The 13961-nt window shown below is 39.6% G+C and overlaps 1 protein-coding gene across 14 annotated transcripts in view; it reads left to right on the top strand.

Annotated features, from left to right (window-relative positions):
• The window catches only part of ESRRG (estrogen related receptor gamma), a 507715-nt gene that overhangs the window by 310083 nt on the left and 183671 nt on the right, over positions 1 to 13961 (top strand). Inside the window, exon 1 of one of the 14 annotated variants that reach the window (XM_037142713.2) lies at positions 7626 to 7845. The exons of the other annotated variants lie outside the window; for them this stretch is intronic. Within the exon in view, the coding sequence (XP_036998608.1) occupies positions 7790 to 7845 (56 nt within the window). The 5' untranslated portion in view covers positions 7626 to 7789. Of the gene's footprint in view, positions 1 to 7625; positions 7846 to 13961 lie in introns of those variants that run through there. 14 annotated transcript variants of the gene reach the window in all.

Genomic DNA, 13961 nt, shown 5'->3' with positions numbered 1-13961 from the left:
GGGACACAGGGCAGGTGAGCTGGGAGGACCTGGAGCCAGTGTCCGGCACTGTCATCCCGCTCCCCTCCCCCACCTTCGCGTCTGTTATTTCAGCTCCCAGGGCAGTAGGAAGGCAACTTGCCTTCACTCTTTTTTGCCTCCAAAGCGTGGCTTTCTAGAAGTTTCCAGGGCCTCTCCTTGAGGGCTTGTGTTCTCATCGGTATCTTGGAATGAAGCACCAACCAGAATGTAGCAAATTCTTGGTTAAACAACTGCAGGTAGTGAAGAGAGGTGGAGAGTGGCTAAAGACAAGGCCTTTGTCTTTCTCTGCTGATTAATTAATTCCCTCCTTCCTCCCCTGTAAGAGGAGAAGTCCACCTTCTTTCTGAAAATATTTAGTATTCAGCGGAATAATAAATAAGAGAATAAATGGAAGTTTAGTGCTGGAACACCTTAGTATAATAGGCCTGGTCCACTCTTTCTTCTCTTTTTCAAATCATCTTTTCTTACATTTCCCTATATTACTTTAGTAATTCAACTGAATTATATTGTTAAAACTTGGCAGCCTCCCTGAAACTGAATAATAAACTGAGTAATAACATTTGTCATTAGTACATTCCTCCATTCCCTTATCCAATGCGTTCATTATGTTCCTATAACTTTGGCGGGAATAGTTACCAAGTTCCCTCGCTGGGCCTGGGGTCATTGTCAGCTCTGATGCAGGCCTGCAGCGTGACACCATGGGGCAGGGGTTAGCACGGGCAAAGCAGTGGCCGTTCAGTAAAAGATGGGTTCCTCAAAGGAGCCGTAGTCCAAATGGGCTTAGAAAAGGGCAGCTAAATAGCTTCGAAGAAGAGAGAATTTATCTCTAATTCATCCCCACTTCGGTGACGCTTTATCTTTCTAAACTTTTGGAGAAGATAAAGGACAGTTTAATATACACTTGGGTCTTTACCTCTTGGCATCTGGTGTCCCTTGGCTCTCACTTGGGGCCTTTGTTCCGTGAGTACTCAGCTCTCAGCTGGCGTTCTATGCACAGCTCTATTGTCAACAATCCTGAGATTGACTTTCAGAGCACTGGAAAGGGAAAATTCAGTCTTTTCTAGTACGAGCTTTTCTGCTACCTGGGTGTGTCACCTGGGGTAAGGCTCTTCCCCGCTCAGCCTTGTTCGCCTCACCTGGAAGGTAACCAACTTGGACCCATATCCCTCGAGGTCTTCCCCTGCCTGCGGTTCACGTTGTCCAGATTCTGTGCTGCTGTAGTTCGTGGCCGTTCCATGTAACAGGAGCAAAGCCTTGTGAAGAAGTTGAGTTTGCGGCTGTCTGCTCAGAGGAGCTGCTGGGTGAATGAGCTTGTTTGGGACAGTGATGAAATCAGCAGCGGGAGGGGTCAACAGGCTGGGGAGAGGGATGTGGAAGAGGTCCGAGCCATTCCTCTGGCCCCTTCTTTCTGGGGAACAAAGTGCAACTGAGTGCTCTGGAGAGCCAGTGGACCCCCGCACTTGACCAAGCCTGTCTTCCTCACACTGGGCACAAAACAGTGTGGGACCTTGCAGGGGGTGTCTTCTGTTTTCTTGCTGTCATTACGCCATGACAATGTATACATGGCAGTCTTAGGGCAAGCAGTTTATGTCATCTTAGGGTACAAGTCATTGGTGTTCTCACTGAGGGAACACTTACACTTCCTCTTTTTAAATATTACTCTGTTGATCTCCTAGTCAAAGGTGAAATCCAAAGGATTGAGAATACTGTTTTCTTACATCTCCTCTTTCATTTAATGAGATGTAAAAATAATATAGCTATTATTTACAGAAGGCTCACTGTATGTAGGATGGCAGGAAATATTTTTTAATCCAAACGGAGATGCTTTTGACAGTATCCAAGGAGGGAATACCGCGAGTCATTAGGCGAGGACAATGGGTGCATGTCTGAATGTCCTTGACCCACTAGTTCATGTGGTTCCCCCACCTTGGACTAGACACCATGCTAGCTCGGCTTACCTCAATTCGTGCCCATAACAACTTCACAAGATCATTGTGGTTGCTACTCCCATTTAATGGAGGAGGAAATCGAGATTTAGGTGGGCAGAGTGTCTTTAGCCCAAAACCTCATTCCTCAGGATGAAAACCCCAGACCCGGGCCTGACCTCACATCACGGTACCCCCCTCACTCTCAGGCCTTCTAAGCTCCAGGCTTCTCCTGGGCGTGGCCAGCACCCACCCACCTCTCATTAATTCCCTTGGTTGGGGGAAGCAAGTTTTTATCAAATGTAACCTTACAAGTGTGTCAGAAAGTTCTAACATCAGACAAAAAAAAAAACTGTAATAACCTCTTTAAGCCTGTTTATATGGACACCAGATGCTAAATATCTCACTTTTTTTTTAACCAATCCTTTGAAAATTTGGACAAAAGGTTTATAGGAAGGCAGAACTTTCAAATAGTGTTGAACATTTATACACATCCAGAAAAGAAATACTTTGCGCTTTTAATTTTTTTTTGATGTTTCATGGATATATACACTCTTAGCTTCCAATATAGTCTATGTTAAATGGGGTGGTTAATGTGGATGATTGGATCATTTTTCTGGTATCGAAGCAAGTGTTGCTTATTCTGAAATCTCATATTTTTGTTCCACTCCCCCCTCCTTCTCTGTCTCCACCCTTCCCCCACCTTTCTCTCTGCATTCAGCTGCCCTTTATTTTGGACAAGATGATCACACACATGATCGGGTCAACAATTTATGGCTTTTAAAAATAGGGATTTTGTCCTCTCTTAGGTTTATTGTTTATCATAATCATCTTTCAAGTGAAAAGGCTAATTTACTCTTTCTATAGGAATATTTTAAGCTTGATTATCATAATATTACAGCTGCCTGAAAAGGTCTAAAACGGGACATTGACCTTGAATGTTTTCTGCGTTTAGCTCGTGGTGCTTAACATTCAGGAAAGAATATAACTGCAACTCATTTATTAATGTATAATCTCAAAATGTTAATGATTGCTCTCCGTAAACACGTGCCATGCAGATTGTGGAAAGTGCGTAAGGTACTATAAAATGCACTTGGTATTTCACCATGGTAAGGATGTTGGAAATACAACATTACCGAAGTCAGTTTTCCCACTGGAGCTACTGTAGTTTATAATTTAATTTTTTCTGACATTTCACCATGTATATTATTAGCTTGACAAAGTGAAAGTGAAATAACCCTGTTAATTAAACAGAAACCTCTGTTAGTTTCCCTTTCTTCCCTTGATCCCCACCCCCGCCCCAGGACACACACTTTCACAAACACACTAGGAAAAGAATCTGCTCTTATGGAGGTGATGTAATTGCCCCCCAGAGAATGGGCGGTTTTCACTTTGACTCCTGTAATTTGGGAATGGGATGGATTTACACGACAAGAGGTTTGTCAAAAGGAAAGGATTTTTTATTACTGCTTCTGAGGGAGCGATCGCTTGCAGCAGAACTGATTGCTTCTTGCCAATCGAGACAATAATTTAAATATCAGAGCCTGTGCCCTCAAAATGAAAGGCAACAGAAAATGAGGTATGATGAATTGATAGAGGTTTGGTGGTAATAGTGGAGGACTCAGGAGGACTTGGAAAGAAGTCCTTCCTGTGCTCGGTGGGGAAGGCGCGTTCTTCAGCAGATTTCCAGTGCACAGGAAATCCCAGACTCGGATGAGGAAACTGGGGACAGATATTTGAGGGGACCTGCTGAAGGCCACTCCACTCACGTAGGGACAAAGGGGAGACTGCTAGTCCTTCAAGGTTCTTTTTCTGGGGATATTCATTGTGGGCTTGCTTTTGCAGTTAAAGATAGTAGTTTGTAAGAGTCTTGGTGTGCTTTTCTGGAGTGTGGTGTATTGTATTACACACGATGCATCCAAGACAGCAGGGAAGATGATTCAAAAAGTTAAACAGCTTTTCAAAGGTGTTACGGTCTTGGGGGAAACAGCTGCAATTTGAAAATGTAGATTTGCGGTGCCTTTGTTTGGTTTTAAATCTTTAACAGTGGCAAATGTGCAATACAAAATCAAAATTTGCTTCTGAAACAGTGTGGCAACTATAAACATCTTCGTACAGATTAGTCCTGTTCATGTTCTGAAAAGGAAGGTGGAAACTAAAAATAGCGATTAATGCGCAATAATTAGCAAGACTAAGCATTTCTCATCTTCTTTGAGCAAGACGAGAATGTATTGTTAGAATGTTTTGGCAATGATCCTGATTAAAACACAGTGAAAAGTTCAGGTACAGACACAGGACTCTCTACCTTTTGTTTCCACCTCAGTTTGTGCTTGTTGCCATTCTGGTTTTGCAAGCAGAAATGAAGTGTCTTTTCTGTTTGGTGTTTGTGTGTTAGTTGGAGCCCAAGAATGACATCTTTTGTATATTTGTAACTGCATGGTTTAAAGAAGAGACTGGGACTGTGTAGGGACCCAGGGCATGAGGCAAAATATACTGATATTAACTAATTTATTAATATTCTCTGTGAAACAATCCTAAAAGGTCCTTTTGTCTGGTCCCCTTTATCCTGCTGTGGGTAGACTCCTTGTGGTAAGATTGTGAAGTATATAGACTGATGAGCAGTACATGTTTATTCTAAGCTGTTTTTCTATTTGTTTGCTTTTTCCCAAATCCTTCGAGGTGAGGTTCTTACAGGTTTATGCCCCACGTTGCTCATGGTGTGTTTATTTCCAGTGATTATTCACTCTGTCCCCCTTCAAGGTTAGGAAACTCTGGGACAAGGGAAGATGCTTGAGATGAGTAAGCTGTGTGTTTATAAAATATCGTGGAGGCTGTCTGGCAAGTGTAGTGCCACAGATATTATTTTAAAATTAAAATTGGTTAAACTAGATTTGAGACAGTGGGTGTAATCTTAGGTCCTTGACTTATAGAGGTGACACATGGATCCCCAGGGCAAACGCACAGCCCTGCAAACCCAGTCTACCTCTGGTCATTCAGAAAGCAGCTAGCTTAGTGGGCATGGCACCTTGCATAGATGGAATACATTTAGCAAAAATCAGCAGGGGCGCCACCGGGGATCTCGGTGAGCAGAGAAGAAAGATGTGCACATGAACACGACTCTAAATATGTTTAAAAATATATACTAACACAATCAAATGCTTCATAGTGGATCACATAGTTCATAATGGATCACATAAGTACCCAAAGGGAGTAAGGAAATTCCAGGAAATAACTGATAACTCCTTTGCAATGTGGTGACTTAAGGTCCATCGGTAAAGAATTGACTACAAATCTTGTCTTTAAAAAGCCATTTTAGGGGAGTAATAAACAGGTTCTGTCAAGGCATGCTAATGCAAAAAAAAAACTGACAACAATATAAGATTCTGCACAGGTGAAAAATCTGAATGTCTTGAGTACATTAACTTTTATTTTATTTTTTTAGAAAAGGTCTCTAGACAATATAAGAGGAAACTTTTTTTTTATATATCTTTTTAAAATATGTATGATTGGATCTACTTACTCCACTTAGGATCTTAGTTTATTTAGAAATCAAGATAGTAATCTTTGAATCCATATTTTTAAAACTGGATTTCTAATGCTCTATTAGCTTTCATGTTCCTTATTGTATTTTAGAAAAAAATCATCTCTCTCTTTCAAATGCCTTTTTTATTTAATTAATTATAAAATTATTATATGTCTCATTTTAGACTGAATAGACAAATATTTTTTTTGACTGTCTGCAGAATGCTTGGATTTTCTCCCACATATCAAAGCTCTTTTAATTCACTGCTCACAACCAAATTTACATCTTAATTGCAGAGTTCACATTTAACAATATAGACAGCATAATGCTACTGGTAATTAAGCTTTTACTACCTGCTTTTCTACAGTATTCTCAAGCACAGTTTTTGCTATGTGAGTTCTCACCTAGAAACTTGTTCGCATTTAGACCACAAATAACAGAAATCAGGTTCAAATCTTAGATATGGCTATATATTTGGTAGTAACATTGCTTTCTCCTTTAGGGGGGACCAAATCAAGTCTGTTATTTTTATATTCTGAATTTTAATGTGGCCATTCTATTTTAGTGTTTTGGTTTTTTTATAGACCTAGGAAATTTGAGAGGGTTGAGAAAAAGAATCCAGTTCTGATTTAGTGAATTTAATACACACTGAGTATCTGTATTAATGTATTTTGATCTCAAAGATTATACTATTTATATCATGTAAGGCTTATGATAGATACAAAAGGTTGGTAAGCAATAGAGATGAATTACATCAAAATCTCCATAAGGTAGCAAATAAATATACATATATAAATATATGTTTATATATTTATATAAATAGCTGATGAATAGCTTCGCTATAAATAGCTGATATCTATTTCAAGTATAGTTACCAGTGCAAAAAAATCTATATTTTATAATGGGACTTAAGAAATTCTTTGCCATTTGAAATCACACTATATCACTATATGCTATTGGAGCAAAAATACCCTCCTCCTCCTATAGCCTCTTTAAAAAAAAAAAGCACACTTTTGTTTGAAAATTCTTAGTTTTGCAAATTATTATCTGTTTGGAAGTAGTCCTTATACTGACCAGGTCATGTGATGATTTACAAAATGCTTCTGAGCTGAATCTTAAAAGCATTCAGGGAATGTTATGTATAAGAACAAATATGTAAACTGCATTTTATTGGAAAGCCAAGTTTTGTGTAAAATCATATATATTTTTGTATGTCTCCCAGTTTTGAAGCTTGTACTAAAGTTAAGCATATGATTAAGAATACTTTGAGCGTAGGCCGTCCATACCTAAAATGCAGTCTTTATTTCGTCCAAATGCACAGAGAGCTTTAATGTACTATTTAACCCACAGCCCTCCGTCTCCCACCCCTGAAACTGCAGAGGCCGATTTGTCCTGCCGTTTTGAAAAGCTGGGCACCCTATCTATTCCTGTAGTTAGAGAGACAGCAGCAGATAATACAGAAATGTTTACACACAAAATATATACAGGCATTCCCTCCAGTTGTCTGGAGGCACTATTTCCTCTTCAGTAGTTGTGAAAAACCGAATTCCTCCTCCAAGACGAGATCTCCATTCACATGCCCGAACAATTGAGAAGAATTTGACGCTTTAGAACAGGGAAACAGGCACGACATGGTGACGAATGCACGCTACAGGAGGCACTAAATACGCAGCCCACCGGCGCGGTGGGTCAAACACAGACAACAGCAGGACGAACTTCATTCTCTACCTTCCGCGGAATCCTTTCCCAAATTAACAGAGTGCGAGAGCTCTTCTTTTCAAGGAAAACCAGATCTGAGGTTGAAAACCAGTGCCTCCCAGTGCTTAGAGAGTTAGTTAGGTTTGTTTTGCAGCTTCCCGGGGGGGGGAGGAGGGAGGAGAAAAAAAAAAAAAAAGGAAAGGAGGAAAGAAAAGACCGAAGGAAAAGCACAGTGTGTCCTGGGAGCGCGCGGCGCTCTCTCTGGTCCTGGCTCTGTTTCTCTCCCGCTCCGCGTGCACCCCCTCGGCTCGTCTGCACCCTCGCTACCTGCCTAGCTGCGCGCTCGGGCAGCCTCCCGTCGCCTCCGTCCTGATTGGGCAGCGGCCCCCCAATCGGCTGCGAGGCTGGGCCGGTGGGGCTGCATATGTAAAGCCCTACTTCATATTAATAAGCTCCAATCGGGGCTTTAAGTCCTTGATTAGGAGAGTGTGAGAGCTTTGGTCCCAACTGGCTGTGCCTATAGGCTTGTCACTAGGAGAACGTTTGTGTTAATTGCACTGTGCTCCGTCAAGGAAACTTTGATTTATGGCTGGGGTGCGCACATAATGGTTGCCGGCCGCACATGGATTCGGTAGAACTTTGCCTCCCTGAATCCTTCCCCCTGCACTACGAGGAAGAGTAGGTACCTTTTTCTTTCCTTTTTAAACTCGCGTGGGGGTGCGCGTGTGGGGTGGGGGTGGGGTAGAGAGGGGGGCGGACAGAATGTATCTTTGCCCCCTGATTCAGGTAGTGCCCCCGTGTTTTCTGTGCCCGAGTGCCTTGTTTGTGTCTGTCTTGTGCCTTTTGTGTGGAGGGTGAGCTCCTAATTCAGTAAGTCGAGAATTGCTCTCCCACTACAATGTTACCTTTGAGGCAAAGCTCAGCGACTGTCAGTAAAACAGCTGTGTGACAGTCACTTCTTATTCAGGTGCTAAGAATAGGCACTTGGCACAAATGCTTAGTGAACTGTTAAAATGCATCTTTTACTAGGGACCCATTTCCCAAGGAAAGATGTTTTAAAATACAATATTCAAAATGATTTATACTATCGAGTGCTTCTTATGTATTTGCAGATTGACAGGTATTTCCAGCTCCTTGTCATTTCTTACCCAGCAGAGTTAGAGGCGAAATTGCACATTTACTAACGCTCCTTCGGAGAACAATTTAAAAACTAGCCCCTTGCAATTCAGGGCTAGAATAATGTTATTTGCATGGTTAGCGTTAAGTCAGCACTTAACTGACAAATCAGTCCATTAAGTAACATGAGATTTTCACACATTATAAATATTTAAGGGGAGGAAAACCTAAGGAAGAGACAGCCGTGACTTTTTAAATTTCCTCTTGAATAGACAGTGTGGAGATTGTGGATTTGTTTCACGGATCAAGTCCAGGAAACACAGAAAAGTACTTTTGTTTTTGCATACCGTTTAAGTCATATTTAGGGATATGTTTATGCTCAGGGATCCATGTATTTGGGTTACTAAAATGGGGGAGAAGTGAGTGGGGGTAGGGGAAGTAAACTAGGCATTCTTGTGTAAATGAGCAGGTCATAAAGTTAATTTCAATCCACTGTTAAGATAAAATATTAGTATACCCGGGAAGCTGTCACTGCTTCCGCTTTCTGGTGCTTTGCTCTCACATTACCGTCATACCAACTGTTACAATTCTGAAAAGCGTGCTTTTGGCAAGTGTTTCTTTCTACAGATTGTGAAGAAAATATAAAACTCCAGAGGATGAGGTAGTGTATTATAGGTGGATGTCCACTAGCTGTCCTTAGTGACTGCATATTGCATCCCTTTGTAATTAAGTGAGAAAGGAAAGTGACTTGCAGTCTCCACGGCTGCCCGTGTGTGTGCCAGGGGATAAGTGTGTGTGTGTGTGTGTGTGTGTGTGTGCGCGCTCACACCCACCCCCACACACACATATGCACTCACACAGGGGATATTAGCCATGCGATGGACCTAGGCAGCACCGAAAGATTGGAAGGCTGTGCATGCATCAGTTTGAAACACTCAGAGGCAGAAACAACCTTAAACTATGTGAAAATAAAAATGAAAAATAAACAAAGGTAGGACTGCCCCCGACCTCAACTGTAGTTTAAAGGCTCATGGACCTGGGGCTGGAGAGTGGCTGAGTTTAAAAGGTCTTCATGTCAGGAAGGTACCTTATCTGAGCTCACTCAGATTCTGAACTTTCTCTCTTAAATGAATAAACCAGACAAACTTTAAAAATCCCCCAGAGGCTTCTTTTTAAAGTAGTTTCCCTGAATGTAACTTATAGCTAATTCAAGTCATTAGTTTAGATAAGCCTCTTAAAGCAGATGCATTTGAATGAAATCAGGGCACATGTCCTTTTGGCTTTGGCGCAAGATTCAAACGAGCTTTCTTTTTAGCTCAATCAAAAGTCATCTTTAGAAAAAAAATACAGATTTAGTGTCTGGATGCAGTTCTGATGGTTACGTGGTTCACTGGACAGACAGAAAGATCTAATGCTAAGCAACACATCTGCCTCTCTGTCTCAATTAATAAACCACAGAATTTATACATGCTATTAATATTCATAGTAATTGTACTGGGTTAAATCTCATCACGTGTGTGCACACATAGAAACGAAACCAGTAATGCAGTATCAGAGGGGTCTACCGGACAATTTCTGCTTCGGAGGCTGTTGGAAAAGGTTCGTACAATTTATTGACCACCACGAGGAGGGCCTAAAATGTTAACCTGTAACTGTATTTTTTTTTTTATTTTAGGAAATCTGCCAGCACATTAAAGGACATAATACTTGAAAGCTTGTTTCACATTTCATAGCTGTGATAACTGATAGCATAAATAGATGAAAATAATATCTCTGCTCATTTTGACATATGTGTCTGTCTAATCATTCTAAATGAGTGTGCTCATCACATGAATCCCTTTCAACCTCTGATTAAAATGTAACATTGACTACAGGATTATAGAGCGGACTTCATTTTACTGACTGTTTTAACAGTTGTCACAGCTGTTGAGAAAAGGAAAGGCAATTGAAACACTCCAAAACAGGCAAGGCGAGGAGGGAGCAATCCAGTAAATTTCAGCTCGATCCATTGAAATCCAGACGTTGAAAATTAAACAAATTTGGGCTTTAAGGCTCCTCCTGAAACCTCTGCAAGTTTTATTTCATATGGTCCACTCTTTCTGTTTCAGGGTTTTTGGATTTTTTTTTCTCTCTGGCTCATCTGTCCTTCTTAAAAGCTAAAGTATATTGAAATACAACTATCTAAAAGTAATACTATAATGTCAAAATACACAGGATAAATATAGACAGGAAGGAAAAATGTACAGAAAACAATAATAACAGCAAGGTTAAATCAGGCTTAAAAAAAAAGAAGCTTGCTAAGCCACTTTAGCTGTAATATTTGAGAACTATGAAAAGACACTTTAAGTTTATGCTTCTATGAAAAAATACTTAAGCCCCAGACTTGGAGCCCAGATTACTTTTCTTCCTGTGACTTCTCTATAAATCTGTTGAAAACCCTTGCAGCCTTAAAGGTAGGTGGTATAGCTGGGGTTTTCTGATCATTTCTTTGTAAGTTGCTGCAATGACAACCAGCTGCACTCAAGGGTGGGTGTTCTTGAGGTCTAGTAATCTCGTCTCTCACATCACTGAAGTGACCAGATTCATTCCCTGTTTCCTAAAAATTAAACGGCCACTGCTGTTTGTGGACATATCCCAAACTGTATCTCGTCAAGACAGCCAGACAAGTGTATATTATGTAATATATGATTTCTCCTTGGAGTAAGCAAAAAAAAAAAAAGTGTGTCTGAGTTAATGCAATAAAGCTTGAATGGGAGTGGTGAGTCAGTGACGGGACCCACGTCTCCCCAGCCCTTTGTGTCTCTGTATTTATGGAGCACCCTGTACCTTTGGTACTAAGTTTAGAAATCCTCCTTCTCCAGGAAGGGCTAGGAAATAGCTTTCCAGGGCCTGGGCAGAGGCAAAGGTGACGGTGGTAGTGGGTTCGTATAGAGATGGTTTCTCATCTTACTGTGTTTATGGCACTGCTGTTTTATTTACTGAGCCTAGTGTGTTGCAGCGGTAATTAACCCATGTTATTAGCAAAGCCCTTGTGGATATCCATTAATTCTCTTGCATGGATGATCATTTTTCTAGTATTTTCTCCCCAGAAAGGTGTTATTGTTCTTTTTTTTAAAAAAATTCTAAATTGATGGCCTTTGATACATTTCTTTGATTTAATCTGACCTGGAATATATAGTGGACATCTTATGAAGAATGATATTGTAATTCAGCTTTAAAAAATGCTAATAGAAGCCAAAGGAAAAATGTATGCATTTTTTTGTTTTTCTCAAAGTAAAAAAGACAAGAAATTAAGGCTTAAAAAAGAAAGTCATGCAGGAAATCAGTGTTAACTCCAGATTATCCAGATCATAGAATATATGATAATTTCTGCCTCTGAGGTCTTTTAATTAGATTTTTACTTAGTTAACAGTACTTTAGGCATTTTTGTCCAATATTGAGCCAGCAAAAAAATACCTGTGTCTCTCATGCTGAAAAAGATAAGGAGCATCTCATCAGCCAGGCTGTACTTTTGCAATTAATTTTAGGTTTATGGGGCTATTCATCACAAAGGGCAGGTAACTGCTCTCTGAGTCTATTTAACAATACTTTCACAAGAACTCACTCCAGCCCGAACTACAGACAAAGAAGAGACCATTCTTTTGGAAGGCAGGCATACTGCCTCACCTCATGCCCGTATCACGTGTGAAAAATTCCTCAACATTTGTTTTAACCTCATCACGGCAGCAAAATATTTCTTTGTACTACTCCTAAAGTGCTGTTCAGCTCTGGAGCTTTTGCTTATGTGATTACCTAAAATAAATTAAAATCTGGGCTTTTGGCTGATACATTGTCACACCAGTGGCAATGAATAGCAATGGTTTCTACTGAACCAATTAATTAATAAGAAACAAACTTTTTTTAGGATCAACTATCACGCATTTAGAAATAAAAGAAGAGCCTTTGAGCTTTCTCAGTAGAACTTGCAAGTGGTGCGGCAGCTAGGCTTTGCTCCGGTTTTTGCTTCAGAGCAAATTCACGGGCGAGAGAAACAATACAGTGTTGATCTGTTGTAAGTGCCTATGAGCTCCGGCCCCAGCCAGCTCTCTGGAGGAAATCTTGGATTGCGCTGGCCCAGTTTGTTCAGTTTTTATCTCTTTTACATCCACTGGCCTTGTATTAAATTGTCATTGTCCTAAAGCACACAGGAGATAGAAATGAATTGCCATGCTCCCAGTTCTCTGACAGTGAAATATTTAGGGTCTCTTTCTCCAATCATACTTATATGTATGTTTGATTGCTCAGGGTTGGTTCTGAGCATCTCTGCTGCTTGACAGTCTCCCTCCTGCATTTTCTCTATTTTGGCATTGATTATCGTTTCCATTGCCATGTGTATGTGGATATATGAGGTCAATGCCACTGTAAATAGATACATACTCATAAGGTATTTTAACATCCAATTCAGCGGATAGAATGTACACACATGTGTGTATAAGGTGCATGTGAAACACACGTATGGATGGGATGAGGTGCATGCAGGGGCTATAGGGATGCTGTGAAGAGTGTTCATGTACATTTACATAACAATTATTTTGCTAGTCAATTAGTTGCCGGTTAAATTCGCCAGGCATGATTTTAACCTAGTATCAGGATTTGAGGTATTTATTAGGTCTGATTTTAAACTCAGTTGGTTTAACTACTATATAAAAGACCAAGTTATCAACTGACCGGATAAGTAAACTTGTTTCCGATTTTATAATTTTTTAATTTGGATCATCCCGAAATTCAATATCTAGTAATCATAAATCATTTGTAAATTAGGAAATAAGGTACTAATATTAAATGCATAATTTAATGGTATGGGTGCATATCCAAGAACCAGTTTTGAATTTGCTACATTGTTTTCTTCTACTACTGGAACTGAAAAATATATTTTAATGTAAACATGATAGCTTTCAAATAAATATAAATTATGAATTTCCTTTTTCTGTGCTATATGTCACAAGATTATTATTTCTGCTAAAGGAAACAGAAAATTAATAAATATTGTACTTGTATAAAATATAGCATAGATTTCAGAATTATGGAATTTTTTTCCAAGAGCTAATTTTGGAAGTCTGTGATTTTGCTTAGTGAATTAGAATGAGTGCTGAGAGAAAAACATTTACAAATGTTCTTTCTATTCCAATTCTTGTTCTAATTTATGTTCTTATTTAAATTCCCAGATTCACTTCCTATCTTTATTTGTTTGTATAACACTTTAACAAATTTAATGTTTCTGTGTTTAAACAACAACAAAAAAATCCTGCTGTTTCTTTCTGCCAATCCAACAGATCAGAGTTAGCCCCTTTATTTTCTGAGGTTGATAAGTGACAGTCATTTGCCTTTTGAAGGGCTTACCTGGTATCTTTTTCTTGTTTCAAGTTCATTTCAGACTTACACTGTCTAAGATCTAGGAAACTTCAGCTATAAAAATAATTTTCATACACAGTTTTAGCAAACACATTTTTTTCTCTACTTTTTCTTTACAGAAGTACCCGATGTTTCTTTTCCTCTGATTTGGACAATATTTCTCAGTATTTTCTGATTGTATTTTTTAATCAATTATAGAAAAATCATTGAGTTTAGAAGATTTTGGTTTTGTGTATGTATGTGTGGTGGGTATGTACACCCATACATCCCTTTTTAATTAAAAAATA

The sequence above is a fragment of the Artibeus jamaicensis genome, unplaced genomic scaffold (genome assembly GCF_021234435.1).
Source record: "Artibeus jamaicensis isolate MK-2021 breed Jamaican fruit bat unplaced genomic scaffold, CSHL_Jam_final contig_467, whole genome shotgun sequence".
Taxonomy (NCBI): domain Eukaryota; kingdom Metazoa; phylum Chordata; class Mammalia; order Chiroptera; family Phyllostomidae; genus Artibeus; species Artibeus jamaicensis.
The sequence above is the reverse complement of the archived record's forward strand: the minus strand, read 5'-3'. Positions and strand labels throughout refer to the sequence as shown.